Source organism: Octopus sinensis, linkage group LG13, assembly GCF_006345805.1.
Source record: "Octopus sinensis linkage group LG13, ASM634580v1, whole genome shotgun sequence".
In the NCBI taxonomy this organism is placed as follows: Eukaryota; Metazoa; Mollusca; class Cephalopoda; order Octopoda; family Octopodidae; genus Octopus; species Octopus sinensis.
The window spans coordinates 23,323,541-23,341,040 of NC_043009.1; the positions used below are offsets into that span (position 1 = coordinate 23,323,541).

At 34.2% G+C, this 17,500-nt stretch overlaps 1 protein-coding gene across 1 annotated transcript in view; it reads left to right on the forward strand.

Moving 5' to 3' along the window:
* Positions 1–17,500, forward strand: part of LOC115218392 (paramyosin-like) — a 45,994-nt gene that overhangs the window by 11,559 nt on the left and 16,935 nt on the right. The window contains 5 exon segments of the mRNA XM_029788179.2: positions 7,260–7,325; positions 11,884–11,940; positions 13,401–13,487; positions 14,922–15,088; positions 17,139–17,217. Coding sequence (XP_029644039.1) covers positions 7,260–7,325; positions 11,884–11,940; positions 13,401–13,487; positions 14,922–15,088; positions 17,139–17,217 — 456 coding nt within the window.

Sequence of the window (17,500 nt, forward strand, 5' to 3'; positions counted from 1 at the left end):
ATTACAGTTTGCTTCCTTGAATTCCTTAAATAAACAATCGGTCAGAGTGAGAGAAAGAGATACAAAGAGATAGGCAGACAGAGAACCAGAAGGGGTAGAAGGAAGAAGTGGATAGAAAGAGGAGGAGAGACGAAGAGGGAGGTATGTGAGAAGTGATCTGTGTTACAGCTACTATTATCACCTGAGTGTATATTTTGGCAAAAGACCACTTTACTGAGACTGAGGGAAGAGGTGGGGTACTTAGTTAGTAAGTTAGTTAGTTAGCAAGCAAGCAACTCAGGTAGAAGGATGTGGGTGTGTGAAAGAATGATATGGAAATGAAAGCGAAAGAGTGAAAGAGGAATGTCAGAGAGGTGGAAGGAGAGAGGGAGAGAGACTAAGAGAGAAGGAACCAGCTGAAATTGCCTTTCATGGTTAGAGCAACCTGATTAAATATAACAAGAGATCTACTGAATTTCAACTTCCTAGAACACAAGAAGCAACTTTGAACGCGTTTTACCCAAATATGAAGCGATTCTCAGAATTGCTATTTCATTCAAGAAACAACCTTTTTTCAGATCTATATTAGTTTCTTGACGTTTTGACTCAACCTATTCCGAAGATTTATTTTCGTAACTTTCATTTATTATTTCTTCCTTTTCTAGCGACATTAATTGCTTAACTTAAGTGAAATGAAGTGAAATAGTTATAACCAGGAACTAAAAATGAATCAGACAAAATTCCTCAAGATATTGGTTCTTGACATTTTTTTTTTACCTCATCTATATTGCAAAGGAAAAGAAAAAGAAAATCTAAAATTTATATACCATGATTTCTAAAATCTATGTTCTGAATTCTTATAATAATTCTACGCGATAATAATAATATATAGGCTCATATATAAAAAGAAACGAAACACAAATTATTTTGCTTTCTGAAAAAAAAACCTCAACGCAAAAACATCTGTTATAATTTATTGTCATATTTATCAATAAAATCAATTGTGTTTATACCTATGTATTATTTATAGTGTTAGCTGCTTTACAGAATCGATTTGAAATTGATCGTTTTTTAGAAACATTTTATAGGTTTCTAATGTTGGTATTCAAGAATGAAATTATCATTGATTTCATCTTTTGAATTTCATCTTTTAAATAAGTTATCATAGGTATTTTATCGATTCTTACTTAATTTTAAAGAAGATCTGTGAAAATCTCTTTATAACAAAATGATAAGTTGAAAATAAAGCCGTCCATTCTATTCTATTTACTTATGTCAAACTAAGCAGATTTTATAAGAGATACGTTTTGTCTTGTTTGTTTGTTTTTTTTGCTACAAATGACTGACGATTCTTATCGATCTCATCTAAAGTCGAAACAAATAAATTCAGGTAAAAGCATATACATTATTCAGAAATGAAGTATCAACAGATTTCCTGTATTGCGTTCACTAGGATCAGTTGAGACTTGAAAAGTTATCTTAACAATTATATATTACTGTAGATGGCTACTGTGGTAAGAGGAGACACTTCATAACATTGATAAACAAACAGGAAGATAGGGCCATGATAGTCTATCTCTTCCAATTGGTAGTGATCACAGCTCACTACCAATAAGGGGTTAGCATTTATCAGCTTTTCGGTTCATGTATAGACGCCGATATTAAATGGGACTGAGAACATATTTCAATACAAACAAAAGTACGGTTATGAGTTGAGATAAAAATACCTGTAATATACTCAGGAATAGACACGTGATCGTTTTGGTTAGAAATAATCGTGTCATGCTTGACTATGTATGCCAAGTTATTTAAAAGATATTTCTTTAGCTCAGCTTGTATTACTAGTTACAAAACTTATGGCAGCGATTCCTATGCACGCATTGAACCGAAGCCATAAATGGTTTTGAATCTCACTTGAAACCGTTTAATTCCATTTACATCACTAAAATCTATGAAAGTGCGTGAATGTAAAACAAAATGTCACTTTTTCTCATTCTATAAACAGAAAGTTCATTTATGTATGCGTCTCTATGCACACACACACACACGTTATACTATTTGATGCGAATGACATGTGAGATAAACTCTTTTTAAACTAGATGGTAGATGCATGCCAATATCATCTAATATTCGTTTGCTAATACACACCACAAGATAAGGTAATTAGAAGTGACATCTGTGATCGTATCTATGTGTGTCGACATTGTATTTTATCAATTCCGTAATCTCAAGAAGAAAAAGGCATTAGGAGTATGCATATATATATATATATATATATATATATATATATATATATATATATATATGTCTTAACTAACATCTTGAAAATAACTGGACCGAGACTGGTTTCCTTTTATAGACTCAATTCCGCATCTTCTATTTCATTTCAAACTTACTGACTACAAGATTACAGAATGAATACTGTAGACGTACTAACTGCTACACTGTGGTATCAATTGTTGACATGGAAGGCCTAATCTAATAGCATTTATGTAGGAAGTCTCCTGTGATCTCTCGGGTTGTGTTGGAACGTCAAGGCTAAAGACGGTATCGGTTTTAGGTGGTTTTTTTTTTTAGATAACTCAGCTTGGTATCCTTCTCTCACATAGAGCGTGTTCATACAAATTCTTTCCACTCAGTGCTAAGAGTTAACAAAGACCCAAACTGTAGCCGTCAGGAGGGACGGCAAAGCCTAATAACCTAGTACAGAGCCTTAACTAAATTAGTAAGAGAAAAAGAGGTAAGTATCCGGAAACCGAGTCTGAATACATACAAGGGAGTGAACTCCGCAAAAGACACCTCAGGTGCCAGATGATGGTGTTTATCACCCGAGTAGACTATGGTGGGATTTGAACTCAGAATGTAAAGAGCCGGAACAAATACCATAAAGTATTTAATCTGATGTTCTTACAGTTCTGCTAGTTTATCACCTTAGATCGATACTTTCTTTAATTGATCCCAAGAGAATGAGAATCAACATTGATCTCAGCGGGATTTGAAAGTAAGCTGTACTTGAATTAATGTTAATAAAGATATTTACACAGAAACAAAACTCTGTTTAGATGTACAGAGACAGAAGAATACGACAGAATCAGAGCTGTTCTCTTCTCAAAGACATGAAAAGTCGTAAATGAAATAAGACATAAAATGGCTGCAATCGGAAGTGAAACTAGACAGCAGGCTCATTTCACCGGAAGTTTTATCTCTTACCTAATGGCGATGTCTACAATGATGGAAGCGATACATTATATATTGATTGTTTCTGTGGTCTCCAGGTTACAGATATGTTTGTAGAGGAAGAGGAAGAACGGGGGATATTGTATATTCATCTATTTTCTAAAAGCATTAGCAGTGTTAGAAAATGAATTGGCTAAAAAGAAAAAAAAAAGAAAGGAAAATCCCCTCAAAACAAACAAAAACAAGTGTCAGTCGTGAACCATTAGCATATTAGATATCCATAGATTAAATTGGGAATGTATAAAAGATTAGATTGATGTGATGAGGGAAGGAATGCAACATTAATCATTTGCTACAAGTCTAATTTCTTCAAATGATGTGTTGATAAAATGTTTTTATATTGTGAAAATTATTCGATTATTTTTATACATTGAGATCTAAATTTATTAGATTTAGAGGAAGTAAGTAGAAAAGTTAGGGCCTCATTTGGTTATATTCTATCTATCTATCTATCTATCTATCTATCTATCTATCTATCTATCTATCTATCTATCTATCTATCTATCTATCTATCTATCTATTTATCGTCCATTGTCTCAGGATAATTCGTAATTCAAAGAAAGCAGTATATTTTTAAAATCGTATTTTCTACACAATTCCACATATTGCTTCTACTCTGGCAAATGGATTGCTAAACATACAATCTGAGCACATCCGTTTCACCAATAACGCAGTAACAAACAAACCACCTTTCACTGTTCGCATTCATAATACCATGTGTATAGATTACATTCGCTGATTTATTTATACGGCATCGTAATATTCGGTACAACATTTACCAAAGATGGTTCAATTACTGACTAGTTATATCAATTCGTGGATATGACTAATAATAAATCAGCTAGTTTTCTTACACAGTGATCCTAATTCGTAAATCAACTGAGAGTGTATATACTTCCCTACATCATTTACTGCTAGGTGCTGCATATAGTAAAGATGCATTTGGACAATAAAACAATATATAAATGCATCTTGTAGTAGCCTTCCTTACTGAAGAGAATATAACTGGCACCATGTTAACTGTTTTGTGTTGTTAATTAGCTCAGCCCATTCTTTTATTAATAGGTGCCATGAATATGTACAACTAGTTGACATTCAATTTTGGGATTTGTTAGATTACAAAGTTGAACCCAGAATTCTTTCACGTTTATAGGGGGAAGTGTGCTTTCGTTTTTTAAGATTGTAATAGGCAATATATCCTTCATTTTGTAATGGCAGTTAATGGAATTTGAGAAATATTTGGCTACTATTTCTTGCAGACCAAGTAACTCCGTCAGAAGATACTTCCTTGAATCGTGCATGCTGTTGCTATTATTGAGTACACCTTACACACCATCCCCAGTCAACCCCCATCCAGCAGACTTATGATCTCAACTGTGGGCCCTTTCCTCCCCTTTTCCTCTTTTTGTATATTCGGAGTTACATGCATTTGTCCAATGCGTCCTTCGTTTCTTAAAGAAGATAGGGAGTGATTTTGGAGTAATTTGACTATTATTTCTAGCAGATAAAATATGCGTAGAGGCTTCCTCAATGGTTCGGTGTCGCTTGTAGATTTTACGCAAAGTTCTAGGTGTCCCATGAATAACACATCATTAAACATGAATATAATGTTAAATACTGCTTTATTTATGGGACATACTACAGGCTTGCTGCTTTCACTTGGCCGACTGATTCTCTGATTACCTGGTTCCCTAGCTACCTGGCTATCTGACTATCTGGATGGTTAATTACCTTCTTGATTGGTCGGTTATGTTATACTTTCCCTACCTTGATGGCGTGGGTAGACAGCTAGATGTATGAAGTTGATAAAACTGAGCTTGTTTGATGAATAGGTTTAGCGAGTGAACGAGCGAGCTGGCTGCTTGATTACGTAGATAGTAATCTGTGTGTGTGTGTGTGTGTGTGTGTGTGTGTGTGTGTGTGTGTGTGCATGATATTCGGGCCTTTGGCAGCATCTAATTTTCTATCTTTGGCCTGCCAGCCAGACAGATAGACAGTCAGCCAGCCTGCCAGCCTTTTAAGGATGCAAGCGAATGGAAACACTGAAACTTTTCAGAAAATAGCCTGACTAAGTATGCAGGGAATTTTTGCTAAACACACACACACGCTTTTTATCTTTTCTCTCTCTCTCTCTCTCACTCCCCCTCCAACATATACAACTGCAAATAAGTATGTGAACGGTACATACACACACAAGCACATAAGCACATTATTATATGTGTGTGTGTGTGTGTATGTATATATAGTCGTATGAGGAACTACATTTTCCAGGCACAAGAATTATTGGTGCAGCACAAATATTTATGACTCTATAATTCATATATATATGTATATATATATATATATATATATATATATATATATATATATATATATATACATACATACATACAAAAAAATTAGCAATGACTGAGCAAAGAACTCAGCATATATGTGTATACGTGTACATATGTGTTTCCGTGTGTGTGTGTTCATGTGTGTGTTTGAGTGTGTTCTTGACAATATGCATTTGTATTTACAAGTAATAACTGTGGGTGCTTCCTTCTCCGCTTTATTCTTATGTATATATGTTTGCGTGGCGTGTAAGTATATTCGCATGTAAAGTATGGGTGCCTCGCTTATCCGGTACACTTGAGGTGACCCCCCACCTCGTCATTAAAATTAGATCCTCATTGTAGTCAAAATAAATAAAAAATATATCAAAACCTGCTAAATAAAGCTAAAAACAATTGTCTAATTATTTGTATAACGAGTATCTTAAACTAAGAGGCAAGCTCCCGAGGGCAGTTTCGAATCTTGTTGGGGCTTTCACATTATTCACTATCTTAATATCCTTGGAAAGAACATGAAAGTGTCAAAATTTCCAAACGTTATTTCCCTTAAAATATTAAAAGAAAGCTTAAGAAATTGGCTTTAAATAAACCAGTACCTTAAACTAAAGATGCTTATTCCGCTATTCCATCCCTCTCCCCCTCCCTTTCCCCTCCTCTCTGTTTTTGAAGTAACTGGGTGAACACTGCACTTATATCAACATTTTGTCCGTCTTTACGTTCTGAGTTCAAATTTCGTTGAGGTCATCTTTGACCTTCATCCCTATGGGGGTCGGTGAAATAAGTACCAGCTGAGCACTGTGGTTGAGATAATCGTCTAATCCCCGCCTGCAAAATTTCGAACTTCGGGCTCTATAATAGGCAAGATTATTATTATTATTATTATTATTATTATTATTATTATTATTATTATTATTATTATTATTATTGTGGTGTTGTTGTATGGTACTTTTTTTTTACTTTAGTATGTGCTGGATAGTGCAATTGGTGCTGCTGTTAGTGATAATTTAACTCAGAGACAAAACCGGCTGCCGTTTTTGCATGTGACAGAAATTTGGGAGAAAATGTTATATTATGGTTGTGGGTCTTAACGAACGCTGCTCTCCGCTTCTCATTCATCCATTTTTCATTATTTCATTATTCTTTCATCCATTCTATAAACCAATATATATTATTCATAAAATTACCCATTATTGTTGGTCAGCCTAAGATTATAAGATGTATGTACTCTTAAATCTGTACAAATCGCTTTGTTTCAAATGAAAGCATAAGGTGCAATCAAATACTAATTTAAACAAGATAGTACAAAATATAAATATCATCAAACAAATAAAAAAATTCGCGAAATGGAACCCAATTAAAAACAAAACAAAAAAACTTTAACGACCCTCATCAACAACCAAATTAAAAATATTAAAACATAAACAACACAAAAATAAAACAAAGATACGTTATAAGACCGTCCCAAATCAAATAAACAGACAAAAAAATTAAAAATTAAGAATAAATATAAAAGATACACACTAAAATATCTAATTTTTATTATATTGAAATCCAAAATGCAAACGGCAGCGTTTTTTGGCTTCAATGTGAAAAATTCCGCGGAAAAGCCAACTTCACGAATGGAATAATTAAGGTTTGTTTTGAGATTAAAATTTAAAAATAAAATAAAACCATCCCCCCAAAAAAGAAAACCTATCTCTTTTCTTATAGATTGTAAAGACACGACATATTGGATTTGATCAAAGTGAAATAGACAGAGCAGAAGCACGGTTTCGGGTATGTTGTAAGTGGTGTGCTAGGTTCAAACTCTATCTCCGAAATAACCAAACCATAGTTGTACCTGGATTATCTTCTTCCCTCTCTGAATACAGTCTACTGTGATCCTTAACCCCTTTTATTTCTCAACCCTTCTGCTGTGCTGTTGTGGTTTACCCTCGACACGATTATTTATTATTTTTAATTTTTTTTTTTAGTTATTGATTGATTTATATTTTTATTTGGAATGCAATCTAATACCTCAAATAGGGAATATGTATATATATATATATATATATATATATATATAAAAGACAAACGGAATTCGCAAAATCTATAGCAAAAGCAGTTCTCAAGCTGACCAATCCTGATGTGCAATTTAACCATGTTTAAGGAAAACGAACTCAACCACATTCTCTGCCATTAAGTGATTTGAAACTACTAGCAACATGACGTGGCTTTGGTTAAGACTCTGTATAACTGACAAATATTTGGCCGCACTGAGCTACAAAACATTGCTAAGGAGAAAACCGACAATAAACTGTTGTTCTATTCAGGAAGAAAATGATATATATATATATATATATATATATAAATATATATATATATATATATGTATGTATGTATGTATGTATGTATGTATGTATATATATATATATATATATATATATATATATATATATATATATATATATAAAACTTATAAACCCTCGAATCCTCAGATAAACCTCGACACACTGCAATTTAATTCTGTTAAAATGGTGGCAATAGAAGAGTAATTTTAGCAATGAACAAAAACTTAATTATTAAATTTATTTTCTGATTTCCTAAAAAAAATTGTGTAATTGCTGTGGTGTTTTACCCCCTCTTTTTTAAGTTTTAAGTTTTTAAGTTTATTTATTGTTTTTTTTTTTTTGCTTTTTCTTTATGAATTTTGTTTGCAAAACATTTAACTCTATATACCAGGATAATTCGCTAGTTGTATGGGAAGGAGATCAAGGAAAGTTACTTACGATAGACTTAGCTTCTTGTCTCTGTAGAAGGATTAGTGGAATGTTCAAATTGAACTCTCATCTTCCTGACGCTTTAGAAGCCAATGTTGGAGATTACATGGTTCGATGGGGGTCACAAGTTGATTACCTAATCTTTCATTTGAAATGGTTAAGTTGAAATGGTTAAGAAAAGGCTACATTAAAAGAAACAGAACATTAATATTTTGTCTACAGTTACCACAGTTTGGTTCCTTTCCACTTCACATTGCAACTTCGATCGGGCAGAATCTTGAACAAGGGTATTTTGACTGTGAGCCATTTTATCCTTTATTTTCAAACAGTGGACAACACTCTCCAACATAATTTGAGAAAGATTTTGCTGCTGTTTCTAGTAAGCAAATGTATTGCAGTAAGTATTCCTTGGTGACGTGAACTGCAACAATAATAATAAAAAAAAACACTGCAAAGTTCTATTAACTGCAGAAGTCTACTATCAATATATATCGTCCTTCTCTGAGTTAATACAAATACGCTGTGGTCTTCTTCGAGTATTTCATCATCACCATCAGCAGAAACATAAGCAGAAACACCTGTCCTAGTCTCTAAATAGATTCGATCTAAATTGATCCAATATAGATCTGTGTCAATTCTATCAAATGATTAGTTAGATTCTTGTCACGAAGGCATATGGTTTCCCATGTGTCCTCTTATAGTTCCTAGACTTTTATAAGAAAAATGTCAGCATTTTACAGCGTAAACGCTACAAATAAATATAACATAAACTTTAGCCAACAGGTATATGTCGTTTTTAGAAACGACGGAAAATGCATTTTTTAAACAATATGGATTAATAGGAATGATCAAGACATGCTATGGTATATGAAACATTTGTTCATACGTCTGTCAGCAGACCGAGAGCTCACCAGGCCAGAGATTAACCTGGTTTTCATATCATAAAGTAACTTAAGATTAGACCACTCTCCAGCCGAAACGGGACACCAGTCTTTCATAGGGTTAAGTTCTCAGCTATTGCCGGAACTCGTTTACGGTTGAGTGAACTAGGGCAATGTGAAATGAAGTGCTTTGCTGAAGAACACGAAGCACTGCCCGGTCTGGGAATCGAAGACAATGATCTTAGAATCGTGGATACAACGCCCTAACCGCTAGGCCGTTCGCCTTTACTATAAGAGTCAGAAACTCAAAGAAGTATTTCTCGACTTTAAACGAATATTGGAATTTTCATGTATCAATAAATAAATAAATAAATAAATAAAATCAAAAATTAAAATAACCATTAAAGTTATAGAACAAGGTTATTTTTTTTTCTAGGGGCTTTTTTTTTTTGCTTTTTAATTTATTTGGCTATTTCATATAGCATACCTGTGTGTTGGATGTCATTCCGATTTAAAAAAACAAAACAAACAAAAACACAAATATCATAATGAAGTAACTTAAATGAACACTCATCACCATTCCATCATATCTATCCACAAAAATGGTTTAGAAAGCAAGAATTAGCAAATATGGTGGAAGAAAGTTTATATATATATATATACGTATGTATGTATGTATATAAATATATATATATATATATGTGTGTGTTTGTGTGTGCGTACACACACGTATGTATCTATGTGTGTGTGAATGTATTCATACACCACGGATACTCAGAGTTTTTCGTTCCTTGCACATTATTCAAGTATTGAAGTATAATCAATGAAAAATAAGAAAAGAAAATATCTCTCGAAGTATCGAAAAGAACGCTTTTGCCTTAGTATATTTTTAGTCTTGTAGAATCAAAGTTAGGAAGCACGAGTCAGGAACTAAAACTTCCAAATATATTAGCAGTTTAACCGTCCGTTATAGTTGCATGTTGTAGATAGTTAAACAACAATCGAACTTTGAAGACATTAACCCTCCTATTATGATACGTTCTACTTTAGATTCTTTTAACATGTGTATCTCCTTGTTTCTAAACAGTAAAAGGTAAGCATATATATATATATATATATATATATATATATATATATATATATATATATATATATATATATATAGTAAACAAACTAATACAGTTCATTTAAATGGAAGCAAGTTTGAACCCTATGGGAAAGTCTTAAAAATGACGTGATAAAAGAAGAAAAAATTTCATTAAAAGTGTAAGTATGATTTTGCAGTTAAGAAGCTTGCGTTGCAATCACATGGTTTCGAACTCAATTCCACTCTGCAGCGACTAAGGCAAGTGCCTTCTTCTGCTGTAGCCCCGGGCCGACCAATGCCTTGTGAGTTTGGTATACAGAAACTGTGTGGAAGCTCTTCGAGTGTATATATATATATATATATATATATATATATATATATATATATATATATACACAAATATAAATATATATATATACACAAATATAAATGTGTGTGTATGTGTGTGCATGTGTGTCTATGTGTGTCTTCGTATCTGTGCTTGTATCACGACCGCTTGACAGCCGTTGTTGGCTTGTTTACGTCTCCGTAACAAAGCATTTCGATACAAGTCCCGATAGAACGAGTACCAAACATCCCCCCCCCCCCAAAAAAAGAAAATGTACAGGTACGATTTTCCCGATTGAAACATTTCAAAGTGGTGCCACAGCATGGCCGCAGTCTATTGACGGAAACAAGTAAAATGTAAAAGACAAGGATAAAATTTACTAGAATTGTCCTTCTAATTCACTAACTTGTAACACTTCTGTGAAAAAGGTATATTACACTTCTTTTTCGTTTTCGGTATACGTTTCGTGTAGATGGTGATCATTTTAGAAATGTGGAAATTTTCTTCTCGGGTTATTTAAAAAATTCTAATTGAGAAACTACTTATTAGCAGAAAATGCCTAGAGATACTAAAGATCACTCAGTGATGATAGCACGAGAAATTCAACTCCATTTATTCCACCCTCACTCAACATTTAATCTATTCATCAGATACTCATACACTAACGCCATTTTAACATATCACCTGCATGCAACGTAATATATTTTTCTACATTTGTTCATTTTATTTTATGTTCATTTAATGTATTTTTTTTTATTTTGCTTTTATTTTGATAATTGTTCTTTTACAATTTTCACATAGTATTTTTTAGATTACATCTAACAATTCCAAAAATTTATATAACTAAATAAATAAAAACGTAAATAAAATGAATATTCATCAAAAACAAAAAAGAACAAGAAAATTACTTTCCGAAAACGAATTAAAAATTGATATTGTTATTGTTTAAATTCACATTGTTAACACAATTTAACTAAGCCGTTGCAATTTAACTATATATATATATATATATATATATATATATTACTCCGACAGTTGCTTTTAGTTTATTTTTTAGTTTTTTTCTATATTTCATACACACACACACACACACACACACACACATACATATATATATATATATATATATATATATATATAAGCAAATTTAATACTCTGCACCCATACACATGCACACACACACACACACACAAACAGAGGCATAGACATTTTAATAATGTACGAACTGAATCATACATGTATTAATATATTCTTTCACTTGTTATTTTTCTTCATCCAGTTAAGAATCAGGGAGCTGGAAGATGCTTTAGACTCCGAGAGGGACAGCAGGATCAGAGTAAGTAAAATATATATTTATCTTTCACGTTTCCCAACACTATAATGTACCCAGGGATTGCAGTCCGTTATTGATAACTCCCACTCGTCAATCTAATTAGATTAAAAATACTTTCCTCCACCTTGGTGGAAAATAATTCGAGGACTGACGATGTCGTTACTCTGGCAGTAAGCATAACGTACGAGAGCAGTGACCATCGCTGTATAATCTATCCAAATTGATCCATTGAGGGAGTATCTAGGAGGTCGGTAAGCCTAATACAAATAACAATAAAATCTTTCAAGTTATACTTTACCGTCATAAGCAGGGGATATTTATTTGGCTGCATTTGTATATTTTGCTGTCCATTCGCGCCCTAGTTAACACTCTAATTATATTTAACAAGCATGGAGGGGCAATAGCCCAGTGGTTAGGGCAGCGGAATCGCGGTCGTAGGATCGCTATTTCGATTTCCAGACCAGGCGTTGTGAGTGTTTATTGAGCGAAAACACTTAAAGCCCCACGGCAGGGGGTGGTGGAGAACCCTGCTGTACTCTTTCACCACAACTTTCTCTCACTCTTTCTTCCTGTTTCTGTTGTATCCGTATTTCAAAGGGGGCAGCCTCGTCACACTCTGTGTCACGCTGAATCTCCCTGAGAACTACGTTAAGGGTACACGTGTCTGTGGAGTGCTCAGCCACTTGTATGTTAATTTCATGAGAAGGTTGTTCAATTGATCGGATCCATTGGAACCCTCGTCGTCGCAACCGACGGAGTGCCACGAATTTAACAAGCACTAAACGGCTGGTCGACTAGCTACAAACTATAGTCAAATCTCGTTCGAACGATATTCTCCTACAGCATAGAGATTCACATCAGGGAAGTCCAAGGTACACTATGCTCGAAGAAAACAACAAAAATCGTGATTGTTACGGTTGGAATTATTTTCATTATAGGTCTGATTCGATAATGTAGTCCTAGATATACTACACCTGGAAAACACAGACGTGATGGTAAGGATTGAATTGTCCTTCATCAAACGCATGCTCTGTCACAATGGACAACATGCTAAATATCTCTAAACCAAGAGAGAGTTATAAACTCGTGTGCCGCTGGATTGAGGTTATAACCTTGAAGACTGTGCCGTCTTATTTGAAATTTATTTATGTCTTATTTAATATTAATGTTTCCTTACATTAACACAAATTTATGTATTTATTGGGGTGGAGTGTCATTCTTTTGACCAAGGGTAGATGGAAAGCAATGTTTACGCCTGTGGGTTTAGGAACCAGACGGTAAAGGAACGTTATTAAATGCTTCCGGGCATTTTGCTGGTCCTTCCGATTCATTATAAATAATTAATTTATGATTATATATATAAATGTATAACGATGATATTAATAATAATAATAATAATAATAATAAATAATAATAATAATAATAATAATAATAATAATTTTCTTTTTTTTCTCCCCCTCCAGTTCGAGAAACTCGCAGCAGAACATGCTATTCTTATTGATTCATTGAACGAACGTCTCGAAGATGTTGGTTTAACTTCCATCTCACAGGTTAGTATTTAACGTGTTATTGAAACAATGTGCGTGACTGTGTCTTTTGTATGAATGCTGTATAAGTGTGTGCCTGCACATACTTGTTATAGAAAAGAGACCACACAATCTTAATTAAGAACCTTATTGTACTACCGCTATTTGTGTATATATCGTATATCAACAATTCGGTCCATCTAGCTTGTTAACTGGCTAGTTGGGTTGACGATCCAAATTCACGTGGGGAATGATGGGCCTCGTCTAGTCAACTCATTCAAACCAGTTATAAATTGAGCATATGCATAGGGACAGTTGAACACAAAGTAATGAATATATAATATTGAGACAGTATGAATAACAACCACCCTCTACAAAAGAAAAAAAAGTGTATTGGAGTCCTTCCATGATGTCTGCACCATAACAGAATCACACCAACGCCATGTTTCAATTATTTTTACTAATTTCACTGCCTGATGAGATATCGTCTTGCGTATTCGGTGGCTGAGTACACCAACGCTTTCAAATCTTAATTGTCTACCCTTAATTTCACCGTGACATCAAAGGCGAGCCCAATATATCTGACCCAAATTTTACCTTTTAAACATGAACCAACGAGGAAGACCACTCTATGGTCACACAACCTACAAAAAAAATCATAAATATAGACGCATACATATCTGAATGAATAATAAGCTCGCTTTGTAGCCATGCGGTTTAAGGTCCTTTCCTACGATGCGGCACCTGGGACAGATGTCTTCTTCTCTAGGTCTAGGCACCTTGTGAATGATTTTGGTAGACGGGAAACTGTGCAGAAGACCGTGTGTGTGTGGGGGGTGTATTTTCCTCACTGCTTGACAACCGGTGTTGATTTATTTACATCGCTGTAACTTAGCGGTTCGGTAACAGAAACAGATAGAATAAGCACCAATCTTAAAAACAAAAATAAATATTGGGGACAATTTGTTCAACTAAAATTCTTCGAGGCGGTGCTCCCAGAATGGCTGCTTTCAATGACTAAAACAAGTGAAAGATAATAAGCATTGTTTTTGAAAGCAAAATGGCGGAAGGTTAATGGGAGGGGGGCTGGAATAGCTTTGTTGTGAGTTTTAAATTTAGAAGGCGCATGGCCCAGTGGTTTGAGCGTTGGACTCATGATCATAAGGTCATAGTTTCGATTCCCAGAACGGGCGTTGTAGTCTTGAGTAAAAACACTTCATCTTACGTTGCCCCAGTCCAGTCAGCCGTAAATGAGTTCCAACAATAGCTAGAAAGTTAACTCAGGGTGAGTGGGTTGTAATTTCAGTCCTTTATATACCATGCAAACCGAGTTAAGCTCCGGCCTTTCGAGTCTTAAGGCTCATAACAGATTTGTATGAGTCGAATAAATGAGGGATAAATAACAAGAAAATAAGCCCTTAAAAGACGTTCCTAATGTATGTTATATTTGTTTTCCAGAGTGAACTCGCTCGCAAGAAGGACAGTGAGGTGATCAAACTCCGAAAAGACCTTGACCTTGCTATTACTCAACATGAGAGCACTGAACAAAGTCTTAGGAAGCGCCATCAAGAGACAATCAACGATCTGTCTGAACAGAATGATTACCTCACAAAACAGAAAAACAGGTTCGTAACATTTAAAATAATTCACACATGCACACATACATACGTGCATACTTACATTGATACAGATGCACATATATACATACAAACACACATGCGCCTCAGAGGAGCGGGCGTGAGGTCTTCTCATGCTCTTTATAACTGATTCAAATAATATAAAGATTCACTTCGGTCATGAATGACCATGAGATTCCACCTAGAAAGTTACCCTCTGAGGCACAAGTTCGGGCAAGGTTGTTTATGGAAAACCAGCAGTCGCCCATGCATACCAGCCTTTCCTTTCCATGCCACTGATGTTATCCAAGGGAAAGGCAAAATCCCATACAGTTTGGCACCAGTGATGTCGCACCTCTTTTCTACAGCTGAGTGAACTGGCGCAACATGAAGTAAAGTGTCTTGCTCAAGACACAGCCCGATTCAGGAATCGAACTCACTACCGCCTGATTGTGAGCCTGATCCTCTAACCACTGAGCCATGCGCCTTGCCTTCACAGTTCTCTATATAGACTAATGGTTCCGGTTGCATGGAGCCTTCGGCAAGTGCCTTCTACTATAGCATCGAGCCGGCCAATATCTTGTGAGTGGATTTGGTAGTCGGGAAGTGAAAGAAACCTGTCGAACACACACACTCACAAACACACACACACACACGCGCACACACACGCACACACACACACACACACACACACACACACACACACACACACACACACGTATGTATGTAAATACGATGTGAGTGTAAACTTTATAGTTTGCTTTCAAAGCTCGGCTACATATGCCGGCCAGCAAATGTTATACAATGAGAATGATCATATTACTGGATATATATATCTGTAATTCCGTAATATCTATAAACTTCATGCAAAGTTATGAATAGCAGAAAATGGATTGAGCAACAATTTTATTGCGTAAGTCTACAATTGTTTCCACGTCGTTTATATATATATGATTGTGTGTATGTACTTATTTATTTACGTACACATATGTCTGTCTATAGCCATATATGGATTTATATCTTACCGTCTAAATGTTTCTAATGCTGGTAATTAATGGCAGAACAAGGGAAGCAATGAATGTAAAGGTAAATATGGAAAGAAATAGGAAAATAGAAATAAAAATAGATTAAAATATGTAGAACAGTATAGAATAAAAATAAGTAAAAATAAAACAGTAAAAATTTGAAATATGGCTAAAAATATTAAATAAAAATAAGATAAAAATAGAACTAACTAAAACAGAAGTTAAAAAGCAAAATAAAAATATATAACTAAAAAGTAGATATAATAAATAAAATGAGGAATAATTATTTAATGAAAAATCAGGTGAAAAATTACAAACAAATCGTTGTTAAATACATACTTAAACATATATATTTTAACATTTATGGTTTTATATATTCCTGTATTTTTCTTTATAGTCATTAGTTTCCCTTGTCTTTCGTTTACCTCAAACTGAAATAATTAGATGGAAAGATTTAGATCTAGAAAGATATATAGATAGACGGACATGGGCATGAATATGTGTGTATGTGTGTGTGTGCGTGGTTGTGTGAGAGAGAGAGAGAGTGTGTGTGTGTGTGTACACGCATATATAAATACAAGCAAATATATACAAATACATACATTGCATATACACATACATATTTACGGACACATATATACGTATAAACATATATGCACGTACATTGTGTATGTGTGTGTGTGTGTGTGTGCGTGTGTATGTATGTGTAGGCTAAGAAGGTCAAAACTCCGAAGTCACAATCAACATATGTGTGTGTGTATGTATGTATGTATGTATGTATGTATGTATAGGTATATGTATACACATATATGAATAGAACTGATAAGAGAAGTGAAGTTAGAGAACTGATATCTATTCCATTCGTTTACAGCTGTTCCATAAACTTGTCATATGTATAATAGACATTTGCACTTATATAAGATATATGTGTGTGAACGCCCATACATACATACATATATGAGGGAGAGAGAGAAATGTCGATGTTTGATTATCGCAAATAAAAATAAATATTATATCTTTCATTTCTTCAACAGAATCGATAAAGAAAAGTCACAACTTCTCATTGAAATTGATGGATTGCAGACCACTTTAGATTCAGTTTCGAAGGCCAGGGTAAGGATATGCCTTTTTTCATCCATAAATACCGACCGTTTCTCCACTGCAGACTAATATTTTTCACAAATACACTGGTATACATATCGTCTGAATAACATACCTATAAAACACATCCACACAGACACTTTGTGCGCTCATACAAACGTTAACATTAACATGAATATATTTTCATACACCTCTCTCTCTCTCTTACTCCCCCCTCTCTCTGGCAATGTACAAATTCGCATACATACATATATACATACAAACATAATACATGCATATATATATATATATATAT